At 37.3% G+C, this 26,142-nt stretch overlaps 1 protein-coding gene across 5 annotated transcripts in view; it reads right to left on the bottom strand.

The window, feature by feature from the left end:
* IL1RAPL1 (interleukin 1 receptor accessory protein like 1) overlaps window positions 1-26,142 on the bottom strand; it is a 944,419-nt gene that overhangs the window by 369,691 nt on the left and 548,586 nt on the right. For all 5 annotated transcript variants that reach the window (XM_072994270.2, XM_072994271.2, XM_078390459.1 and 2 more), the window contains 2 exons: window positions 23,563-23,749; window positions 17,996-18,149 (listed from right to left, as the gene is read on the bottom strand). In XM_072994270.2, coding sequence (XP_072850371.1) covers window positions 17,996-18,149; window positions 23,563-23,749 — 341 coding nt within the window. The remainder of the gene's footprint in view (window positions 1-17,995; window positions 18,150-23,562; window positions 23,750-26,142) is intronic.

Raw genomic sequence — 26,142 nt, 5'->3', positions numbered from 1 at the left:
TAAGTTATGAAAGCCTAAAATTTGCCCCATTAGTTAAAGCATTTGGGGAATAAAAGTATCCTGCTAAACAGTCTGAAAAGCCACATAAACCTCTCACATGAGCAATTACCAGTTCACTCCCTACATCCTAAGCCTTTATTAACCTCCAGTCCCCAAAGTTCAGATTGTAAATTCTAATCTATGCCTTCATCTAGTATATATGCATTGGCCCAGTCTGTGCCAGAATTTGCAAAGAAAGAAGCCTCTCTGAGACCTAGGGCAATGTGTGATAGAGGCACACATTGGAATGTGGAAGAGACACCTGTATACCAATCCATGAGCCACTTATTAGATGTTGCTCATGGACCTGTGGCCTTTGGAATGTCCTAGAGCCCTTACCTCTTATTAATCTTAGAATATTTTCATAGGCACAATACAACAGAAAGACACATCTTTTCTTGTTTACAGTCAACCCTTGACTTACAAACTTAATCCTTTCTGGAAGGAAGTTTGTAAGTCAAAAAGTTTGTAACTCGAACCAGCATTTCCCATAGGAATGCATTGAAAACCAATTAATTCATTCCAGCTGTTTTTCATTCTTAGGTGGAGGGGCGGTTTGTAACTCGAATAATTAGTTTCCATAGGAATTAATGCAAAGCTGGTTAATCCATTCCTACCACTAGGGGCAAAAAGTTTTTTTTTCTTTTTTCCCCCTTTTAACCTAAGATGACTTAGGTTTTAAAAAAAGGAAAGAAAAGAGGGAGGGAACAGACACATTTTCAACAGAACACCTTGAAAAGCACCTTTTCAGCCAAGACAAGCACCTTTTGGGAAAAACCAAGCACCTTTCAGACAACAACACCTTGAAAAGCACCTATTCAACCAAGACAAGATCAGACAAGCACCTTTTGGGGGGAAAGGGGGCAGCAGAGGAGGGAGGGAAGACCTTTTAAACAAAGCACCTTTCAAGACCCATCAGAAAACAGAAACATAACCCCACCCACAGCATGGCACAGAACCCAGTTCTCAAGTCAAATCCATATTTTCCTATAAGAGTCATTCATAACTCGAATCTAAGTTCGCAAGTCAAGTCCATATTTTCCTATGAGAGCAGTTCGTAACTCGAAATGTTTGTAACTAGGGCCGTTCATAAGTTGAGAGTTGACTGTACTTGTAGGACCTAGAAATTAGAGATAAGCTGCACATGAACATTTCTATGACTTGTCAGTGAGAAGATGTCAATCAGACCTCCACAGAATTGTTTAGCCTTTCTTAAAAGGCTATTTTTGCAAGTATCGAATACAAGTATCCTGTAAACTTAAGTCACCTAACCAAAACACTTACTTTATTCCTAAGTAACCCCAACCATTTATGCACCAACTATTTAAGAAATTAGCTTATGCTCAATCAGATCATTATTCCATCTAGCTTCCTATTTCCAACTCTCACTCACAGTTACGTTTTCAATGCTTTAGGCAGGATTTTTCCTCAGTCTGACTGAAGGTCCCTGGTACTCTACGCCGGTCTTAAATCAAAGTACAGTATTGAAAGGGTAGCAATGATGACCTCTCAATCTATCAAACTTCCCCACTACTGTGATGGAGTATAAGAACTTTTGCATCTCCATTAGTTATTTGCTGTTTGTATCTTTGTTACTTTTTTGCTTTTCCACAGTTTTTATCAATCTAATTTTTTATCATCTAATTTATATCAACTGCCTAGAGTAGTGCTGTGGCACTAGCAGGTACATTATATCAAATGGAACAGATAGATAGATAGATAGATAGATAGATAGATAGATAGATAGATAGATAGATAGATAGATAGATAGATAGATAGATAGATAGATAGATAGATAGATAGATAGATAGATAGATAGATAGATAGATAGATAGATAGATAGTACAAACAATAACTCACCAATTTACGGTGCAATTCTATCTAGACATGGGGATGAATTAAAAAATGAATACTGTATTAGTTAAAAATCACTGATTTGCTTAATATTTTTCCCTTTGTTTCTGTCTGTTCTAGATAACCCGACAATTATGTACGATATTCCTCCAGCCTTCCTATTCTGCCTTTGGGCCTGCTGAACAACTGATTGGAGGGTCCATAAGCAGACAATCTTCCCCACAGCTACCTGCCCCACAGTCTGCCTTGCTTCCCCTTCTCCTCCCTCCCTTGGCCACCATCACCATCCAGCACCACCCAGCACCGCCACCATTTACCACCACCTGCTGTGATAGTCTCCCCATGATGGCCTGCCATAAGGGACATAAACTGCCCTTTGCAAAGATGGCAGCTGCATCTTTTCTTAGGGCAGGGACGTTACAGCCACCATCTTTGCAAAGGGTGGCCTGGATTCCCTTAGCCTGCCCTAAGGGAATCTGGCTGCCCTTTGCAATGATGGTGGCTGTGGCTTCCCTTATGGCAGGGAAGCCACAACTGCCATCTTTGCAAAGGGCAGCTGTGTCCCTTATGGCAGGCTGCGGTGGCGGAGGCAGTGGATGGCAGCAACACCAGGCAGCAGTAGATGGTGGCAGAGGAGGCCACCATGGCACAGGCTGGAGTGGATGACAGCGAAGGCCATGGTGGCAGGTGTGGATGGTGGTGGCCTAGGTAGGGAGGTGATGGGGGTAGTGGGAAGGAGGCAAGGGAGCAGGCTGTGTGGGGGAGATTCAACTTTTTTTTTTCAAAGACAGCCTCGAGCTATCTTAAAATCCAGCAAACCAATTTGCAGCTTGTCAGTTCATGGGCAGGAAATCCATGGTTCATGGACCACGAACCAAGACAAACCGTCATTTTGGTGTCATCTCTAATTCTATGCATTTCTGCTCAGAAGTACATGCTATTAGATTTTGGGAAACTTTATCTAAATTAAGTACGCATTCAATTACAACTTTAAACATATTTTCATACTGGAGAATTTGTTGGTGTACAGCGCATATGTCCTTCATTTGCATATTTATTGATAAGATAGGAAACTATAATTCAAGAAACAGTGCCTGCAAGTTTTTTTTTTTATTATTATTATTTTTAATTTTTTAATTAACATATCCATACATAACCATTTCTCTTATCTTTACATAGTCATCATTTTCCTATTTATTTCTACCCCCTTATCCCACCCCCCCCAAAAAAAAAGACCATTTAATTTTAAATCTGCAACCATGAGCACACCTTTTGGAGTTTAACGAATATAACATTATTGGCCCCCCCTTCTCTTACCCATCTTACATATCCCGACCATTTCTTTCTTATCTCTAATGTTTTTTCTTCCCATACCTTATCCTGTGTCAAAATCGACAGTATGTCTGATTGAATCCATTCATATAAATACCAATTCCATCTTTCCAAAGTCCATTTTGATGCATCCTTCCACCCATAAGCTATTACTGCATGTGCTGCTATAATCATAGCTTTAAATAAATTCTGTTTAGGTTTTTTTACTTTATTATTCCCCAGAACTCCCATAAACAAGATTTTCCCAGTCAGCTGCAATTTAATATTACACACGGCGTTCACCTTTTCTAAAATCAGCTGCCAAAATTCAATAACCTTAGGGCATTCACACCAAAGATGTGCATAATATCCCTTACTCCTCTTACAATGCCAGCAACTTGAATTCAAACCTTTTATCATATAAGACAACTGAGGGGGTGTCCTATACCATTTCAATATTAATTTCATCTCCAATTCTCTAAATTTATCCATTTTGATTTCCAATATGCCTTCCATTAACCCATCTATTTCGTATGCTGACAATGTCATTTCTCTTTCCCACTTCGTTTGTATTGTCCCAATCATATAATCTTTATCTGTATTTATCAAGTTGTACAACTTCCTTGCAATACCCTTCTTATTATCCTCTTTATTATTATATAGTTTTTCTAGCGGGGTATCCTCTTTATTTAGTATTCCAGAATACCTTCTCTGTTTCAAAATATTATATAAAGCCATAGTCTGTAACCAGTATTGTCTTCCAACTTGTCCTACTACATTTTGTGCCGGAATCTGTGTCCCCTGAGGGTTATATAAATCCTTCACTCTATAATAGCCAGTTTCTTTTAGTTTCTTCCAAAAAGTTTTCTCAATTTTCAAATCCTCACCTAGAGATTCTAGTGGGGTCCATTTGGAAAGACTTGGCATCCAATTAAGTTGCCTTTCCCCCCATATTGTTAGTGCTGTCTGTCTTGGGCCTATTGTATTTTTAATGTCGTTTTTAACCTTCTGTGTAAATATTCCAAATTTACCTACTCCTTTATTTATTATATCCTCCCATCTTACCCATTTCTCCACACTTTTCCCATCTAATTCCAATAGCATTTTTATTTGAAAAGCTTCGTAATAGCTTTCCAAATGTGGGAGACCCCACCCTAAATCTTCCTGTGGTGAATATATTACCCTCTTTACTATTCTAGCTTTCTTCTTCCCAAAAACCCAATTTTTTAATTCTTGATCCCATACAGCTAATTGTTTTTTTGGGATGTACTCCGGGAGTACCTGAAATAGATATAACATCTTTGGTATTATAAACATTTTTATTGCCCTTATTTTCCCTAAAATACTTATATATCTATTATCCCATTCGTTTAGTTTTTCCTGTATCCTTCTCCAAGTTATTTTATAATTAGTTCCCATCAAATTTTTAATACTTTTTGTTATTGTTATACCTAAATACTTTAATCTCCTAATTCCTAATTTCATACCTGTCAGCTTTGCTATTTCTTTTTGTTCCTTTAAATCTATCCTTTTAAACATTATTTCTGATTTCGAAATATTTACTCCTAAACCTGAATATTCTTTAAACTCTTCTAAAATTATCAGTAGTTCTCTTATTGCATCAAGAGGATTTTGTAACACCAATATTATATCATCCGCATACAGATTTAATTTAATTACCTCTTTCCCTACTGTATATCCTCTTATTTTACTACTACTTCTAATTTTTTCGGCTAAGGGTTCCATAGATAACACAAACAGCATTGGGGATAAGGGACATCCCTGCTTCACTCCTCTCTGGAGCAAAATTTCTTTTGTATAATTATCATTAACTTTAATCATTGCCTTCCCTTCTCTATAAATTTCTTTTAATGCTATCAAAAAGGGACCGTCAAATCCAAATTTACTTAGTACTTGAAATAAATACCCATGACTTAGAGTGTCAAATGCCTTATATACATCTAATTTTAAAAGGGCAAATCTTCCTTCACTGTTTCCGTGATGTAGAGTATTAATCACATTCCTTATAGGGTGTCCAATATATCTCCCTTTAACAAAACCATATTGATCCTCTCCTATTAATCTTGGGAGTGTTTTCTCTAATCTATTTGCTAAAATTTTTGCAAAAATTTTATAATCCTGGTTTGTTAAACTAATAGGCCTATAAGAGTTGGGGTCCGTCGGGTCTCTCGATTGTTTCAAGATTATCATAATTTCTGTTTTCCTCCATGATTCAGGGGCTCTCCCTCCCTTCATTATCTTGTTAAACAAACTCTGCATTTCTGGAACTATTAAAGGCCCCACCATTTTATAAAATTCTGATGTAAAACCATCTAAGCCTGGTGATTTCCTACTTTTTAAATTTTTAATAACTGTCAAGATTTCTTGTTGTGTGATTTCTTCATTTAAAATTGCTAAATCTTGTTTCTTAATTTTGTTCACAATAGCTTCTTCAAATTGTTTCTCTTCATTTACTTTAAATAACTTACTATAAAAATCTTCAAAGATCTCCCTTATTTGTTTGTCTTTAAACACCTTACTTCCCGTTTCATTTTTCATGCACCCTATCTTTTGTTTTTCCTTTCTTTTCTTCAAATAGTTTGCCAATCTTTTCATCGAGTTTATATTTATTCTCTGATACTCATTCCTCACCAATAAATCTTTTTTCCACAAAAACAAATTATCTAACTCTTGCAGCTCCTCTTTCACCCTATTCAACTGTTCCTGTATTTGTCTTTCAAACTTCACCTGTAATCTTCTTTGTAATTCAACTATCTCCTTTAATTTTTGTTCCCTTTTGAAATTCACCTTTCTTCTAAAATGAATTTCTTTAGAAATACATATTCCCCTGATTACTGCCTTTGCAGCATCCCAAATTATATCTTCCTCCGCAGATCCTTTATTTTCTTTAAAATATTTTTGTATCCCTCTTATTAAATCCTCTCTATCCTTTTGTTGCAAAAATATCCTAGAGTTAAACCTCCACCTTCTAACTTTCTGTTCCTCCTCCAAACCAATCTCAACAAATAATGGTGCGTGATCTGAAATCCATATAGCTCCTGTTTCCACACTATTAACTTCCATATCGTTAGTTTCTTTCACTAAGATATGATCAATACAGGAAAATTTTTTATACCTTTTTGAGTAAAAGGTAGGATGCTTTTCATCCTGCAGGAGACTAAATACCTCTTTAAGTTTCCATTTTTTTAAGTTTAATTTCTTATTTTCCCTAATATCATTATTCAAATCCCCTGCAATTAACAAGTCTCCTTCATAAAATGACTGCAATCTTTGAAAGGTTCGGTTCAAAAATAGGGTTTGTCCTTTGTTAGGTGCATAAATACATGCCAAAGTATACTTCTTTCCATTCATCCTGAATTTCACAAAAATAAATCTTCCATCTCTATCTTTACATTGTTCCAAAACATCTATATTCATTCTAGAGTGCAAGAGAATAGCCACACCCCTTGCTTTGTTTGTTCCCCTTGACTCTATCTGCAAACTCCAGTCAGAAGACTTCATCAAAGGTCTTACGTCTCTCTTACTCTTATGCGTTTCCTGCAAACACAGAATATCAACCCCTTGATCCTTTATCATCTTATTTAATCTATAACGTTTCAGATCTGAGGCCAAACCATTCACATTTAAGGAGAGTACTTTAATTATCCTCCCCATTTTTTGTCTATCTCAACTCCCCCTGGTGTGCCCCTATTATTTACTATTTTTTGATGGTCTTTCCCTCCCCCATAGCCCAAAAATAACCCCTTCCCAAGGAGTTGGGTAAGGATACTATATCCCCCCATTTTCGTCTCTATACGTGGAGATCTGTCTACCCACATACTCCCCCCCCAAAAAAAAAATTTCATTCTTTTCAACCAACACTAACCAAAAACAAAAAAAACTATTTTCACATGGTATAAATTTTACATTCCTGAAGGAAGCTTATTCATATTTACAGTCACATATAAATTCCCTCAATCTTCTTCTTCTTCTTCTTCTCCTCCCTCCTTCTCTTCTTCGGCCTGCTGAGTAGTACGTTGTACGTTAAGTCTGTATAGTAACTTCTCCGCCTCTGCTGGGTTGCTAGCTTTCAAGAGTTTTCCATCTTTAAAAATTAAAATATTGGCTGGATAACCCCAGGAAAATAAAACACCATTCTCATGCAACTTCTGTGCAAAGGGTTTCATAAGTCTTCTTTCATTCATGGTTTCTGGTGATAAGTCAGGGCGAGGAAATATCTTCTGTCCCTGAAGTTGTAAGTCTTTAATTTTCCTGAGTTTGTTCCAAACATAGTTCTGCGTTTTCTCTCTTGAAAAAGCTATTATAATGTCTCTAGGCCTGGCTCCAGGCTTTGGTTTCGGTTTCAGAGATCGGTGAGTGCGTTCAATGTCCTCATCTGTTATATTTATGCCATGTTCCTGAAAAAAAGCAATTACAGTCTTCCCAAGGTCTCCTGCAGCAATGTCTTCTGTTACTCCTGAAAGTCTTAAATTCTTTCGCCTTTGGCGGTCTGATAATATGGCCAGCCTTTTTTTTAATTGCTGTATTTCTTTCTCGTTGTTTTCACTTTTTTTTACAGCACTATCTGCAGCTGACCTTGCTGTTTTAACCTCTTCCACTAATTGCCCAAACTTAGATTGAAGCGTTTTTAGGTCTTGTCTAATATTTTTCTCCATATTAGTTATCAACTCCGACAGTTCTTTAACTTCACGTTTTGTCGCCATTATGCTTGTTATGTTGTTTTGTTGTTTTCGCGGTGAGTATTATTGCTTGTAATTAGCAAGGAAAAACTCACCAAGTCAAGGGAAAGTTTGTAGCTGAGTTTCCGGAACCTCCTCAAAAGTTCCTTCAGGCTTATCTTTCAATTGTTTGGTTGTATTATAGTTTTATCTGTAAGTTTCCTGGAGGGCGATGTAAAGGCGTCTAGCTTCGTCGACGCATGCGCAGATCTCCCCCAGTGCCTGCAAGTGGAGACTCAGCTTTGTCTATGAACTTTTTAGATTCCTTGTTTATTACAACATCACCTCAAATTACTCTCTTAGGAGTATTCTGTATACTATATAGACCAATTAACTGAAGATTCTAGGAAGGGGATGGGAAATAATAAATGATACTGAAAGGACAATGTGGTTGAGTTTACCATACTCTAGGGAAACATAAAATTGAAATTAAATCTCCTAATTTTGCAGCTATAATAAGAAACATTAACATCAAATGTCATTTAACCACTTTTATGGAGGCTAGCTAATAAGCATCATGGGTGCCTTAAAACTAGATTTATTTAATTTTTGTGAAATCTTATTTCAACCAGAAGATTATTAGCCAAATACATATTTTGCATTTTGCATAGTGATGCTTTTAAAATATCCTCATAAAAATTCCCCCTGCAATCCACAATTTCCTAGTTATCTTTCTAAACAGGTGCATTTCATTATGAATCCTTTATTGTTCAATCCAGCTACCATTTTATGCAAATAAATTGTGGATGGGCAGTCCGCCACAACTTTGAATGAGAATTAGAAAGAGAAAAATATATCATTTCCGTTACACCTAGAAATGGCATTTCTTTCTCAACTTCCTGGACACTTATTAGCAGAGATGCTTGGTCTAGAGCAGATCATACCAATTCAGGCCAGTCAGGAAGATTTTTAAAATTTTGTTTTCATTTAAGCTAGATAGTCGATCTCCAAGTACATCATATAAAGATAATGCCATGGTGTGATGATGGGGAAGAGGAAGGGGAAGGGAGGATGCTGCTCATTGGCAATTCTGCTTTCCAGTGATTTTGAAAACCAGGAGAATGTGTGCCCTCCTACAGCCTAGATGAACAACTGGGCTGCAAAAGGACATCGATGGCTTTGGAAGTGCCAAGGAATGGCTGAAGGCTATACATAGCCCCTGGAGCTAAAGGTCCTGACACGCACACCTTGGTGTACAACATCATTAAGTTTTCTTTTTGGTGATAATTTATCAGTGCACAAAAATGTGTGTGCCTATTGGAAAATACTACAAAAAAGCATCACAAGGTGACTAAGCATGCAGTTATATCAAGATTGCTCTCCAGCATGTTTATCAATTAGCACATTCTTAGTGTAAAAGGTTAATAGTCAAGATTGGGCAGAGTTGTTTCCCTTGGCCATTAATAAAATAAAACCCCAAAAGTGTCAGAAACACATTAACACATTGAACATATTAGAATTATCCTTTTCTTTGACTGACAGTAAATACTACGAGAAGTGACTAAGATAGCCATTTTATGAAAAACAGTTTATTCAGTGAAAAAAATCAATTAAGCAGTTGCACTGGACTTTTCTTGCTTGATGTAACTATCATATCACCTATTTGTTTGACACATTGTCAGGGAGGATATTACTGCCATTTCTATTGCATCACATTTTCAGTTCCCTGAGGTGGGACTCAGCACTGCAAATAGAGATGACACAAATCTATCTTTTGCAGCTGTTAGAAACCCATTGGAATATTTAGACCAGTGCAAAGAATGCTTTGATCAAGAGTAAGCTTTGAAAGTCTGTTGTATTGCTTCAACTGGAACTGTCAATGGGAACATTTTACTGTTCTTCAGCTTTACCTCCAGGAATCTGGGCACAAAATAGGAGTACTGGAGAGTAGATGGCACAATACAAAATACCATGCTTAACTGCCCAAATTATGGAGGCTGCATGGGGAAAAAGTGAATCTGGGTTGAAAAGAAGATACAGAGCAGATAAATTGAAACATCAATGCTATGCTAGGTTTCTTGTGTAGTCATTTAGATCAAGTCTCAAGCCAGTGAGAATACAGTGCTTATATGACAGCTGATCTGAATCCATTAATCTCACACTCCATGGCACCTCTTTGCTTACAAGGCAAAGTGTTTTATATAAAATAGAGGTAGCGTAGGATTTAAATGGATTGTTCAGTTATAATTAAAGATCAAGATCAAACAGACATTAAAGGGAATGCATATTTCCTCCTATTAAGCCATTTTCCTCTCCTATCCACCCTTTCCTGTTAGAAGGGTAAATAGCTCCCCTTCGTAAATGGGCTGTTTTAATATTGAGTAACTATGCTGGGATTGCATGGCAATCCTGTGAGGCAGGGGCAGAACAAAGGGAAGAGACCAGAAGAGAAAGAGTATCGCCATAAAACACAAAAAAGAAAACAAAAGAAAGAAAAAAACTGTGTTGCTTCTATACCACCCCATAGCACTTCAGGCACTCTCTGGCCATTTTACAAGTTAATTATGCAGGCTATACATTGCCCCCCCCCGTAAGCTCAATACTCATTTTCCTGACCTCTAAAGTGTGGAAGGCTCAGTGAAACTTGAGCCAGCTACCTGGGATTGAGTCCTGGGCCATGAGCACAGTTTTGGCTGCAGTACAGCAGTTTAACCACAATTCCACAAGGTTCCTCATAGTCATGTTGTAACTTTTCCAGTGAGTTTATTAAACTCACTGAAAATCCTGCTGCGTACCTGTGCCTGTGTAACTTGAAGTTGTGGAAATTATCATGACACCTGTACCATGGCAGAAGTTTTATCCAGGAAGCAGTTCCACAGACACAGTTGTGTGGTTAGTTGCATTTTTTTATTGCTCAGTCAATTGCTCAGTTAGTTGGACAATCAGACATGTGGAATGTGCATAAGTGTGCACAGGCATATTTTTATTGCTATGCGAAATGCAATAGGATTCCAGTCAGTGTTTTTTACTACTATGTTTTATTGTTTTTTCCTCTTTCCTGATCTTAATTTCCATTTTAAAATTACACCATATTTTCATGTAGCTGAAATCATTAAATTTTAAATTACTTCTGAAATGAGATGTGAAATAATTGAGATGAATTTCAGGCGATGAATCAACACATTGTCTCAGAATGCCAGAAAATATGGGGTGTCTAAATACCTAATAGAAAAACTTATGCATCCTGTGCTTACTTTGTAAACTACTTAAAAAATACACAAACACTATACATTAATAATAATTATGAACTTTTCTTAAAGGAAATATTAGTCTTACTGAATTGTCATGATTCCAGAAATACATTATAATCACAAATGTACTGCATAATCTTGGTACTGTACAATCTAGAGATATCAGTATTGTGTTTCCTAATGAACTGGAATTAATTATTTCTTATCACATACTGTAGTTCTGCAGAAAAATGAAAATGATTCAGAAGCATTTAGAAAGACCAGAATGCACAAACACAATATGTACAATTTATTTAGCAATCAGCAGAATTATTCATACTACGTTCAGAACAATGATTGACATACTACTTATATTAATGACGAAACTTCCAATGAGCCTGTATCTTCCATTTTATCTCTAGCATAAACATACAATCATAACAAAGAAAAGAAATTGTCAAAACAATCATGTTTTTTTCCTATGAATTGGTCACATGTGACCAATGCAGATTCTGAACTGATGCCTGTGGAGTGGGTAGCCAACACTGCAGGAATTTTGGAAATTACTAGCCAAATTTCGAAACATGGTGACAAAAACATATTTAGAGCAGAGCCAAGAGAGACTGCTGATACCAAGATAACATCCAATGGCTTACTTGGGAGCATTTAAAGTAGGGATACGACAAATTAGGTATGTGTTTCAGTTCAGAGTTTATTTGGATTCCAAAGCAAAATGGAGGCATTACTCCATTTTGGAAGTAATTCAAAACAAACTAAGGAAACCCATATCAGCACTCAGACTGAAATTAGGGTTCTCTGAAGTCCTGGAAATTGCTTCATATGCTTGGGAGGTTTAAGAAAAAACACACTTGCTGGGAAAATAAATGTAATACTGTAACAGAATTAGAAAGCTTAAAGCATAAGGAGATTGAGAGCATAAGCACCAATGAAAAGCCAGACTCTTCTGGGAAGCCCAATCATGGAGCCCTTGGAAGGAAATTTCCCTGTCTATGTGATTGGTGGCCATTTTGTAAAGGCAGCATGTTTTTGAACAGAGATAGATTTCTCTTCCACGCATGCATTTTCAGGATATATGACATGTTCTTCTTTCCCTCCTTTCTTTCAGTAGCTGGAGATCTCAATCCAATTAATTCAGTGCCAGTGTGTATGAAACATATGGCATTGTGCAAAATTTGACTAGGGTAGAATTAAGATCAAGACCTAAGCTATCTAAATTGTGCAGTTATGGTGGGGTGGGGGAGCAAGGAAAGAAAACGGTGGTAGCTTTGCCTTCATACTGGTGGTATGGCAGTAATTGAGGTCACTAGATCCAATCCCCTCATCCCAGATCACAGTATGTTATTTCTCTCAATTTCATATTTTTTTCACTATTTGGCCATATATAAGTACATAGAAATATTTTGGAATATTCAGATAGAAATGGAAGCAAGTATGAATTCCCTTGAAATAAATTGGTTCCAATTTATAAGACAAATTATTCAGATAAAATTGTGGAGGGTATTCATACACCACTGTAAAGAATACTAGATAAATTCTTTGTTTTCTTTAATTTAGGCTATTTCAGCTCAATGAGACTCCTCAACAATGAATTAAAAGTCCCACAAGACTTTGTGCTTCCAGATTAACGGAAAGCATGAAATATCATTTCCCCCCTCATCAAGCTTTTTAATCTGAGCAAACTGCACAAAACCAATGCCCTTTCCGTTTAGAGGCTGTCCATACTAGCATATAGTCATGGTATACAGTTCTCTGACAAAACTGTCATCAGAAAAAAAGACATAATCTACTTCCCATTTAAGAGCTGCCCTGCACCTTTCTGGCACAGGGCTAGGACATGCAAATTATTCATTGGGACACAAAATAGCTCTTTGTTCTGCCTTTGCTGATGGGTACCAAGAATTAAAATAGATTTCACTGAAGATAAGGACTTTTTAAGCATTGGCTGAATTGCACCAAATTTCATAGTGTGGACAGGACCTAAGATGCGAAATATATTATTTTTTATTATTTATTTACAATATTTTTAGCAGCATCATTACCACTGGCTTCTGGGCGGCGTACAACATTAAAACTTAAAAACATTGAAAAGACATGCGCATACACAGACAAAGAAAAAGCACAAAACAACCGTCTGATAGTTTTAAAAGATGCAATCTCCCTCAATTCTTCTAATCCACAAAAGACTAGGTAACAAAGCAGAAGTTGTCATTAATTTTGCATTCTTTGTGGAAATACATCATTTGTGTTGAAGGGCTACCTGTGCAAATTTTGCTTAATTTGTGCAAAACAGTTCTTGTAAAACAGTTCTTGTGCATGGGATTTTTTTCTCTTGTTGAGAGTTCCTCAATTTTCAAGGAATTAGGAGAATAATACTGGAGTTTCTAATTTTCTCTTGAGAAAATAAGACAAGCAAAGATTTGCATTATAACCTTGTATTCAGTCCATGGAGATAATTGAAAAGCTCTCCAACAGAAGTTATGCTGAAACCTGGAGAACATGGCACTGCTTTTCCCTTTCAGCTTTATATCCTTCATGACTCAGTGACAGAACCTGGAACGCTTCTTGCCCAAGTCCTTTAGCGCCGTGGTCTCCAACCTTGGGCCTCCATATGTTCTTGGACTACAACTCCCAGAAGCCTTCACCACCACCTCTATAGGCCAGGATTTCTGGGAGGTGAAGTCCAAGAACATCTGGAGGCCCAAGGTTGAGGACCACTACTTTAGAGCAACAAAGTATTTATTGTTTTAGCAACTTCTGTGGCTGCGTATAATTTTTTTACCAGCATTGTTTCACATGGGTTCACATTTTTAGCTCATAAAGAAGGACATCCAGTTCTAAACCATCAGTATATTGAATAGCAATTGAACTTCATCCTTCATCTGGGCTTTTTGTCCATTTTCTTCCTGCTGACCCTGACAAAACCTAGCTTTGATTCTGTGGAAGACTCTTAAATGTAACAGTAGTTTTCAACATTTGCAATGCTTAATATGCTTACATTTATTAGTTCCTGAAATCTACATGTAAAATGGCCATGTAAATATCTCTCTATTAGGTAAAGGGTCCCCTTGACATTTTTAGTCCAGTCATGTCTGACTCTAGGGGCGGTGCTCATCCCATTTTTCAAGTTGTAGAGCCAGCGCTGTGTCCATGTGGCCAGCGTGACTAGGGAAAGCTGTTTTACCTTCCCACTGAAGTGGTACCTATTTATCTACTCGCATTTACATGCTTTCGAACTGCTAGGTTGGTGAGGAGCTGGGACAAAATGATGGGAGCTCACTCCGTCGCATGGATTCAATCTTACGACTGCTGGTCTTCTGACCCTGCAGCACAGGCTTCTGTAGTTTAGCCCACAGCACCACCATGTCCCATTCATCTCTCTATTAGTCACATCATTTAAGCAGTCCTAGGAATGCTTCTGCCACAAAAAAGAAGGAATTAATTTCTTTTCACATAGATGTGATCTACAGCACTTCTGTTTCCTTTATGAAAGTGTGTAAACTTCTGTGACATTTAATGCAGCACATTTAGGCAACATAATGTGTAATAAATGGAAAGTGATCTTTTAGAGCTCCTACAAGTTAAATACAACTGTATCTATCTAAAGTCATATTGTTACAAGTCATCACACTTTATCTGTCCCATTTACAGTTATGAGTACTGTTTCTTTAGTGAAAAAGCAATATTCCTCTGCCCTAATAGTGTAATTTATTACCAGCCAAAAAGATTTCAAGGCTATCTGAATTTTATTATGCTTCAATATATTTACATTAAAGATGCTTTGATAGCCTATTGCACAGATGAGAAGCAATGTATTATCATCAGAAGGAAGGGATACCTTTTCCCCTTCACCAAAAGTGTCCCAGTATTCCATTCAAATAATAAATTTAGCTAAACATGCCCAAGAACATTATGTCATAACTATGCTGTCTAAAACGTAAGTCAGAGGAGTCAGGAGGTGCATGAAATTCAGCACAATGTAGGGGCAGACCAGAACACAATGGTCTCCCCCTATTATACTATGCAGCAGCTGTATTTTGCAGGTGTGCTGACTCTAAACATTGAGACTGTCACAAAGTTCCAGTATACCACAATGGCTGAGAACTGAGATCCATAGTGAAACAGGCTTAATTTTATTTCTACTCACTACCTGGCTGACTTTGATCCATTTGCTATCCGCAACCTATTTCATAGGATTATTACAAAGACAAATTGGGAGGCAAGGGTGATGATAAATAAATTAATTGTGAAACACTTAATCATGAGCAGGTCCTGTGTGGCTGGAAGAATTTCAAAAGAAAGAACTAATAAGGTCGAGTTGTATGTGTCTTTCATCCTGTAATAAACACTTCCAATGCTGCAAGAAATACCTATGACACTGTGTGTGTCTAGTCCATACAGTTAGGTCATTTCATTGCAAAACTCATTTCAAATATTTTTAACCCATGTGAAAGTTATCATGAAAAAACACTTTAGTGGGAAAACATCCAATGGACAATTACAGTGGTGACTCACATTGCGACGTTAATTCGTTCCAGCGAAATGAAAAGGTCGCAATGTGAAATAAAAAAGCCCATAGAAACATATTAAAATGCGATTAATGCGTTCCTATGGGCTTAAAACTCACTGTTCAGCGAAGATCCTCCATAGCGCGGCCATTTCTGGTGCCTCTTAAGCAAGGAATCTGTCTCAGAAAACAGCGGGCGGCCATGTTTTTTCCCCGGTGGCCATTTTGAAACCACCGATTAGCTGTGCAAAAATGGTCGCTTTGCGATGGTCGGTCATCGCAAAGCGAAAATACCCCATAGGGAACATCGTAAAGCGATTGCAAAATGTTCATCGCAAAGCAATTTCGTCACTAAACGGAGTGATCGCTATGCGATGCACCACTGTATTTGTTAATTAAACAATTGCACATCACAACAAATTTGAGGAAGTAAGGCTCAAAATAAAGTTGCAAAAATTGGCATATTTTTAAATAAAAAGGGAGAATTTTGCTTTAAACATCCTTTTTCCTAACACTAGAACTCTGACAACAGAACTAGGAAATTTTTCACCATCCTCACTGGAGAAAAATAAAAAATGTTGCACCTCCTCATACTTATATATTCCTGGCAGCAACTTGCCCAAGGGATCCATAGGTGGCAAGTTATGAATGCTTCTGCCTGGAGCAATTTGGAGGGTTACACATTCTCTGAGTAGACATGAAATAGTCCTACCAGTAGCATCCCATCAAACAAAAAGAATCCAGGCCAAGGTCATCAGTAATCAGCCAGCAGAAAACAACAACAGTCCAAAGGGAAAATCACAGAGCACAATGATAAATAGTCCAGGTCACTCACAGCAAAGCAGTGAGGGATCTAACAGTGTTTGGTATGTGCAGAACAGTTTTCTTCCCAGCACTGCACATGGGTGAAACAGGAATTTGTATGGCAACGTTGCTGAGAATGCAAAGTTGGAAACCTTCACAAGATTCAGGTGCAGGCTGTGAAGGCTTAGGTCTCCATGTGAGCAGAGAAATGCTATCATAGAAGCCCTTTGCTCCTGAAGAGGTAACTACTCATAAGAAGGTCTCCCCTGGAGCTCTACACTCTAAGAATGTTCTGCCTAGTCCAAGCTTTCATTCTCTTCTGTTTTCAAGGATTATGGAAATTGCCAGTTCCTGATATGAGTCAAGGCTGCTCTTGTTGGGTAGTATGGTGTCTTGCATCATAAATGGGAGTTATGGTGTTCGTGGAGTTCTCTGATGTTGGCTGCATGTTATCCCCACTACAGAATTCCTCTGGTGAAGCCATGACAAGAGCAAGGAATTTTATCTCATGCCCTATATCTAGAAGATTCCCAGTCAATGCATAGTTATCAGAGCTGCTTAACATATTCTTTGAATATATGTAGTTCAATAAATACCAGCTGGGATTTTGAATAGAGAAGTTTATCTTCAGCCATGATAAACCACTTGTGAGGCCAAATATAACAAGGCTCTATGGTCTTACATACATTATTTAAGCATCATCACTATAATTCGGTGTGACACAAGATCCCAAGAAATATTTGGAATGCATCTGCACCAGGAATAAATCACAACTGTGATTCCTTCAGAAAGATGAAGACTTGGTCTTCTCACAGAACTTCATCTTCCAAATATTTTAACAAAGCACACTGCCACACTCAAGATACTCAGAATTAGAGAGCAGAACACTATTTTTTGATTTCAACAAGTTAAGACTGCAAAAATATTGAGTGCGGTCTTTTTGAAAGCAAACTCCTCTTAAACAATTGAATTTCTGCTACACTGCATGTCAGACTGGGCAACATAAATTAAGTTGCAACCTTCCCCCTCCCCACCACTGTCACAGTCCATTTCATTTACAGAGAACAGATATTTAAAACACATAGTATACTTACACTCTTACAAAACGTGACTACCCACTCTTATTAGAAATAGGGCCAAAACGAAATATAACTGAAACTATTTGTCCTATCTTCTTATGTATGCAAGGATGTGAAATCTTATGATTGGAACAAACAAATTGGTGGATACATTTACTCAGAATATTATTTTCAGTTTTTAGAGTCATCTCAAAATCATCTGATTATACGTACAAATCTATTCTAAAAGAGATTTAGTCAGAGCATGGGATTTAGTCATGCGTACTTTACTTCAAGCCCCAATGTAAGGTTGATTAAAACACTGTGAAACCATAGTATGAAACCTATCCATTGTCTGGACACAACAGTCTCTGCAGTTTAGACAATGAACATATTTCTGCATGGCTAAACTTCAGCAAAAAGCAGTAGAGGGAGAAATCCAAATGAAGACTTTCCTTTCTCTAAATCAAAAATGCATTGAGAATCCATGGTTACCTGTAACTGTTAATTCTGTAGTTCTTCTCACAGAAAATAATCCATATTTTAATTCACAAGTGTAATTTCCAATGTCATCTTCTCTGACCTCCCGGATAACAAGAGTGTCCTTTTTGAACAGAATACTTGGTCTCCAGGTTGTGACTTGGCATTCCTAAGCAAAGATAATTACAGTCCCTCAGTGATTACAGTCTTTACATTTAGATTTGACACATCAGCTCTAAACCAGAATCTTAAGGGCTTTTAAAGGTGACACAATACCAGCACAAGTTCATTATACCACTAAACAAAGAAGGCACTTTGTATCATATTCAGAGCTTTTGAAAGGTATTTTTCCGAAGTGTTTTGATATAAAAATATGCGACTAATTGGCTCAGCATTGAAGGAACAAGAAAAGATCCTGAGGTATAAAGATGTGTTGCTGGAGACCAAGGCCAAAATAATCCATACAATGGTATTCCTGGTTATTATGAACAAACCTGAAAGCTAGATAATGTTAAAAGCTGAAAATGTGGTGCTGAGAAGAGCTTTTCAAATATCAAGGACTGCCATACAAAGGTGTTCTTGACCAAATCAAGTCTGAACTCTCACTAGAAGCTAAAATGATTAAACTGAGGATAATATAATTGGACATATCATTAGAAGACAATAATGCTAGGAAAAGTGGAAGGCAGTGGGAAAAGATATAATATTCAACAGAGTGACTCAACAAAGGAAGCCATAGCTTTTAGTTTGCAATCTCTAGACAGGAGTATTAGCCGCCCCGAGTAGACGTTGTCTAGAGGGGCGGGGTAAAAATTGAATAAATAAATAAATAAATAAATAAATAAATAAATAAATAAATAAATAAATAAATAAAAGTCCTTGGAGATAATTATTTCATAGTGTTCCTTAAGTCAAAAGTGATGTGATGACACATAACAAAAATTGGCTCAACAAGTACTAAAAGTGTATGCCTTTGCATAATAATCAGTGTCCTTTATGATACACCGATATCACAGAGCTTTCTTCTAAATATATGTATGTAAGGAGAAGGATTTATTACTTTGTGTTCTTCCTAAATTAAATGTGAACCTAGGACCACGTAGCATGACACTAGTTTATGACAACTCTCTCTTTGGTAAGTGCAGTTAACTGGCTTGACTATGTAATCTCTCACAAAGCTTTAAGACACATTTTGAAGTATTTTATGATTTCTAAAACATGCTGCAGTATTATAATGTTAATTTGTGTCTGTATTAGACAGAAAAAGCTCAATTAAAGCATCACTGTAACAACAGTGTGGATACACATCAGTGACATAATTTCCATACAAGGTTTAAAAGGTCCTTGTACATTATTATCATGTTTGAAACTTCTGATTAAAAGGGTGAAAGGATTGTACTCAATTATTCAAGTCAGAAATTAGACTGATTATTTTTTTGGGGGAGAAATAAAAAACTGTGAGAAGCAGAAATCCAGCTAATGTAGATTTGGAAATCATTGCCACTTCAATCCATGGAAGGCTTCATGTGATGAATTTTAGTGAACCATGCTGTTAAAGACAAATAAGTGTTGCCAGATAAAAAGAGGCAACACAATTGTTAAGCAGAGTGAATGAAAAAAAAAAAAGGAAATAAGTAAATAATGTTGGGAAAAAGCAGAAATATTCAGCAGAAAAATCTCTACTCCTAAAATTATCTCATAAACTAGATGCAAACCGCAAGGTGTCACAGATGCCACAGAACCCATGAAATTATACAAACAATTCACATTCTAGTGAAGGTCAGCAGTTCTTTCAGAATCCAAAGGTGGAAGTAAAATAATTTTAATAATGTAATATCTTAAATATACTGCGAAGAACCTATTAGGAAATACTACAGTTTTAAATTGTGAGCTACATCCACATTGTCCTAGTTTAAAGGTCTTGAAGTAAAAGGAGCTGGCTAGAGATTAGTGAATTAAGTATCGGGCTGCACGAGCCAAAGGTTGGGAGTTCAATTCTCCGCTGTGCATCCCAGAAGCTTGAGCCTGTGCAGTCATGGGCAAGCTGCACAGTCCCAGGATGCCTTCAGAAGGGAACAGTAAACCACTTCTGAGCATACTCTGTACCTAGAAAACCCTGGCAAGGGTTACCATAAGCCAGAATTAAAAACCTGATGGCATACTATAACCATTATTATTAAGTGAAATGTAAAATGACCTAGATGCATGAATCTGAATATATTTTTTCATTACTGCAAGAGGCTCAGAAAAATTATAATCTTTAAAACCACCATACCATAGGCTATTTGTTTTGGGGACAAATGCTCTTTGCTGGAATAAAACAGAATAGTCTCTTTATTTTCCTTGGCATTTATTATTGCCTAGGGTTAGCTTTATAAGATGGGATTAGACCTGAACATTGTTGAACAGGATAGAATCACATTTCTGCGGACATGTAGACAAGTTAATACCCTTCTGTTCCCCTACGATTTAGGCAGGATAACGTCTTCTAAATTATCCTTGAAAAAAATCATCTAAAAAAAAAAATCAAATGTTCTAAAACTCTTTGATGATTCTGTCACACTGGGCAAATTCATAATGGCTGAAATCCTGTTGTTCATTATAATAAGTCACACCGGAGTAGGCTCATTGAATCAGTGGGGATTTAAGTCAAATTTCTCAATACTGCATTGATTCCAATGGGCATAATTCTAGTTGTCATTTACTTTGGCATACTAAGTCACAACTAGAGTAGGCCCATTGAAATCAATGTATTTCATGGAGGAGTTGATTTATGAAATCCCTACTGATTCAATAGGCCTACTCTAGCGCAATTTATTACTCTAAGCAATAGAATTTCAGCCACTATCTTGAAGCCAGCTCAAGATCTGTAGTTCAGGAGGAAGAAAAGGGGTTATTCTCCAACTTTGTGCCATATCAGTTCTTGCACACACCCCAAGACACTAGAACTTGAGGTGATCCTCTTATTTCCCACCACCACCAGAGAAGGAAGTGTCAAAAGCTTTTCCCCTGCTCACCCACACTGGCTGAAAGGGAAGACTATAGCTACAGCTACAGCTTTCTCCTCCCTCCCAAAAAGAAGGCTTTAATGGTATCAGCAGTGCTTCCACCCAACTGCATGAAAGAGAAGATGAACAAGAGTCATCCTGACAGTGGAGCTGGTCCTCATTGTGACGCTCAAAAAGTGCTTTTGTTTCATGAAAGGGCATGGTACTTGTTTCTGGCAGTTGCTTATACAGAGAGGTACAGTGTACAGTGGGCCTTTATGAGGGAAGACAGGATATTCAATTAAATAAAGGTCAATTTCTTAGCCAGTTAGTTATGAAAGTGGCTGATTTGTTTACGCCGTACTTCAAGAGTGACACAAAAATTATCTTAAGCGTCAAAGAAAAAAATGTATATAAAGTGCGGATATAATTTCTCCAGACGGTCATTTTATTTAAGAAGTGTTAAAATGCCCATCTAAAGAAAGGACAGTGATTGAAGCAGACTTGTTAAAAATATGAAGTCATAATATGCCATTATTTTGAGAATAAATTTTAATCTGAAGTAGCAGGATTTTTTAAAAAATATTTCTCTTCATCTGTTCATCTGTTTTTAGAAACATCTTGTGAAAAACCACAAGAAATTTTATTTTAAAAAAATACAGACATAGTTTCTCCTCAATTCGCTGGGTCAATTTCACACATTTTCTTTCAAAATATCCTTTCTTCCCTACTCTCATTTCTGGGCTAAATCCTATTGTTAATTCCAACTACAGTGGGGTCTTGACTTGAGAACTTAATCCATATTGGAAGGCGGTTCTCAAGTCAAAAAGTTCGCAGGTCAAATCTGCATTTCCCATAGGAATGCATTGAAAACCATTTGATCCGTATCTGCTCTTTTCCGTCCATAGAAACTAATGGGAAGCTGCTATTCCGCCTTCAACCACTAGAGGGGGATATTTTGTTTCTTTTTTCTTAGGTCAAGAAAGGTTCAGGGAAGGCAGGGAAAAGACAGTCCAGGCAGTACCAGGCAGTCTGAAGACTGTCTCCCAATCCACTCTCTAAACGCTGGGAGGAGTGAGGAAGCAGACAGGCACCCTTTTCACTGGCCAACAGTTAACTGAAAGTTCAAATTTTGCACTTTCCCTGCCTCCCACGTGGTTTTCTTCAGTTTTTTTTCAGTTTGTAACTCAAATCTAAGTACGTAAGTCAAGTCAATATTTTCCTATGAGAGCGGTTCGTAAGTCAAAATGTTCGTAACTCGGGCCGTTCGTAAGTCAAGACCCCACTGTATCAAAGATTCCACTGAAGAAACTCAATTGATTCCATACCCCTACTCTAGTGGGACTAACAAGTTCATTTAGGCCTTTTATTTTCTGATTGTCTAATTATGACGCTTATATAAACCCAAAGAGGCTTTTAAAAAAAAAAAAAAAAGTGTAAATATTTTGTTTTATAAAATAAGTATATTCTAAATGCTGTTCTTGCTCACCTACTAGAGGCTGGACATCACCACAGGCTATACTACTTCTGGATACAGGATTTCTAAACAACAGAAGAGAATTCAGCCAAACAAGTCCTCAAGTTACCTCAGTCAATAGGCGCTTAACCTTCTTGCTCTTATTTTCCAATTCATTTTATCTTGTATGATCAGGCACAACAACTTGTACAATCTGCACATTCTCAAAGTCAAATGTAAGTTTTTGCCAAAACTTTTTAAAAAAAGTAAAATGTGAGATCGATGTTAAAAGTATGGGTCAATCTATTTCTAGCCCTTGTCAGTTTCACATATCTGCTCAAAAATCTTACCAGTCATTTTACAATAATAATCTGCATTGTTTTCTGCATTGTTTTGATGCACATAAAGATGCACTTAAGTATAAGTCTATATGTATATTTCTTTCTATCAAACAATGCATTTTAAATTTACTCTGATATGATTTTGAGCTCACATCAGTCTTAAGAGAGGAAGGAAGAGTGGAACCAATAGGATAATAAAAGCACTTGACAGTCCTATGCGAGCTGAGTGGGGAGCAATGAGGAAGATATACCACAACGTATTCTCGAAGGCTGTCGCGGCTGGGATCTGATGGTTCCCAGCCCTGAAACAGCCCGAAAAAGCCACAACAACCATATACCACAACATTTAGCAGCTGTTGAGGGTTTGGGAATTTACAAGAGTTGCAGGTTGCAAGAGACGAGCAGGGGTGATAAGAACTGCTCATTAATAAGGTTGCCATAAGTCGAAAGTGACTTAATGACACATGACAACAGCAACATTTCTATAGTATTATATATGTGCAGCTATGAGAAGGATGGTGGAAGACAGGCAGCAGATCTGTTTGAAATTGGAAATATGTATGAATAAAACACATTTTTATTTTCAGTTATTACTCAGCAGTAAGCATTGACACATTCCCCCAGCAAGTATCATGTGGCCTCTTTCTGTTTTGCTTAGCATTTTCTTTATTACAGTTTCCTAAATCTCACCAAGCTGCATGTAACATTCAAGCAAAAATGTCAGATTAATGAAAATGCAGCAGAACGTGACATGAATTTTTTTTTCAGGAAGCAACCAAAGCTTTTCATACATCTTACCTTATACCACAGGATTTCAGGCTCTCTATACGGTGTTAAAAAATCCTGTATGTCTGGGCATGAGATTTCCTTGCTTTTGCTAAGTTCAGCTTTTTCAAAGTATTTCATCTTTGAATTGTAGCAGAGGCCAGTATCATTTTCACCCACTGTCAGCGAAATGGATACTTTCATACAGTAAGTAGAGTTTCTGCAACACAAAGTAATAATAATGAGCAAACAAATGAACAAATGGATAATATCTAATATTCCAGTGAAAGGCTAAAACAAAACCACTCCGAAATAAGTATAATAGGCTTTCTGTGTGTGTTTGTTCTTTGCCATTGTTACAAGAATCTTCATAGATACAATAAATAGGTCTGCACAGAAATTACAGTATAGCTTATTATTTACTTGTTGACTAGAAATTTTATTGTTTGTTTATCATCATAAGCTAGTAATAGTCTTTGAGTTCCTTTATTTCTACATATTGTATGGGAGAATTTTGTTGTTTAGTCATTAAGTCATGTCCAACTCTTTGTGACCCCATGGGCCAGAGCACACCAGGCCCTCCTGTCTTCCACTGCCTCCTGGAGTCTGGTCAAATTCAAATTGTTATGGGAGAATAGCTACCTGCAAAGACAATATCAGCACTAAGGATCTGCATGTAATGGCTGTCAAAGCCCATAACTCTCCTGCTGACAAACACTATTACAACAGCATCCAGGGGTTGAAAGAACCAGTTTAGAGCAAAGCATTCCAGCCCCAACAGGAATGTGAAGCATCTCACTAGGAACTGAAGTGTAAACCAAGCAATTCATCAGATTTAAACAATTTCTCAAGTGAAGCGGTAATTGAAAATATATCCTTCTATAGAATTTAATTCAAATCATCTTAAAGTGTTTGAGTACTTTGAATACAAATTAGTTGTGGTGGCATTGGCATGGAGACAAAAAAAAACAAACAAACCACCTACTTGCTTACTGTACAGCATCATCCCATGCATACTGACTTTGAAAAAGCTCCACTGTCAAGTAGTTGTGCCTGAGAGGCTTAAAAATAATTGTTAACATGTTTTTCAGCTCTTGTTATATGCAATGCATGGTGCACTGATAAAATTTCTGCACATTCACAGGAAAAGCAATGAGAAACCAGGAAAGTTTACTTGCTTCTTTCAATTCTGTGGTGCTCAGTTCTCAGAGACGTAAAATATGCTCCCAAAAAATTTCTATTTCCATTTTGGTTTTCCGCGTGGGTAGCTCAACAGTATGTTAAGGTTGATCAATTTCTGGTAGTGAAGTGTTATAGCGGAAAGCTCCTTTCCCTACTGTGCTGGTAATACCTTTTGACCTCTAATCTGAAAGAAGTGAATACATATAAAGGATTTTGATACTTGCCCTCATAGATACCATGAGTTCAAGACAGTTGTGATTTATATCTGCTTGTTATATAAATGTGTGCAGAGAACGTGTCCATTCTACTTCCACAGATAGCTTGTTGATGTGGTAAAGTCACATTTAGAACAAGGAAGTAGGAAAAGAGGCAGGAAAAAAAACAGGTTGCAACCTACTATATCCGTTCTTCAAGTGTTCATCTCTACATTCACAGAGCTACAGTTTGGAGCCTTCTAAATGGAAAGAATTTGGGCAGCTGCTGCCCACTCTTGCCTACAGCACGTATGTGAGAAGTCTTTCCTTTGGTTCAAAATACGAGTGACATGATGACAGAGTAGGAGTCAATTGTCAGTGCTAAACAGGGGGAAGATGGGCAGGTCACATGAATGATACTGCTCATTACTCAAAAAACAAATGGTAAGCCAGTCTCTCTGGGATACATGTATAGGTAAAGGCTAGTGAAATTTCTTGCAAAATCTCTCAGAAACAGGAGAGAGGGTGGACACATGGATCACTGGAGAACAGCAAAAGGAACTGTTGCATCAAAGAAGTGGTCCGTTTAGATCAGGTATGAGTCAAGATAATAATGTTAAGTGAAGGCTGATGTTTGTGATTTGGTAGCAGCTTGGCCCAATTAAGGTAAGAGCGCCTCTTTAAGGAAAGCAGTGGAAGTACTGATTGCTCTAGTGGAGCAGCTCATAGGTACACATGGTAACAGCATTTTTTCCAAATGATGCTCGTAACTATCAACCTGGAAAGCTATTGGGATGATGGCACAGAACCCTTTTTGCAACCAGAGTAATCTAGGAGAAGATGAGTAATTTTCTGAAGGGGGATATTAGTGCCTTCTTTGCATCCATCATATGCATGATGCAATGGTCCACGACAGAGGCCAGTGATGGGACAAAAATGGAAAAAAATAGTACCTTGAGGTGGACCTGATTTTCAGTAGGAAAGAAATATTAAAATATCACTCTGCCATGATGCCAGATCAGGTAAGAAGTCTCTTATGATGCTAGCTGAGGCAAGGTTGGTTAGGTGGCAGCACCCAGAGCTCTTTTGCTCTTCAGTCCATAGTGATGGCAATTAAGAAAGCCACTTGGCAAGATAAATCCATGACTTGACTGAGGCAATGAATTAAGGGCAACACTGTGAGGATCTGTGGCAGGACCCCAATCTGATGAACAGTATTTAAGAAGGACATTTTTGG

The sequence above is a fragment of the Pogona vitticeps genome, chromosome 3, assembly GCF_051106095.1.
Source record: "Pogona vitticeps strain Pit_001003342236 chromosome 3, PviZW2.1, whole genome shotgun sequence".
NCBI classification, from domain to species: domain Eukaryota; kingdom Metazoa; phylum Chordata; class Lepidosauria; order Squamata; family Agamidae; genus Pogona; species Pogona vitticeps.
This window is presented reverse-complemented; position numbering and strand designations above follow the sequence as displayed.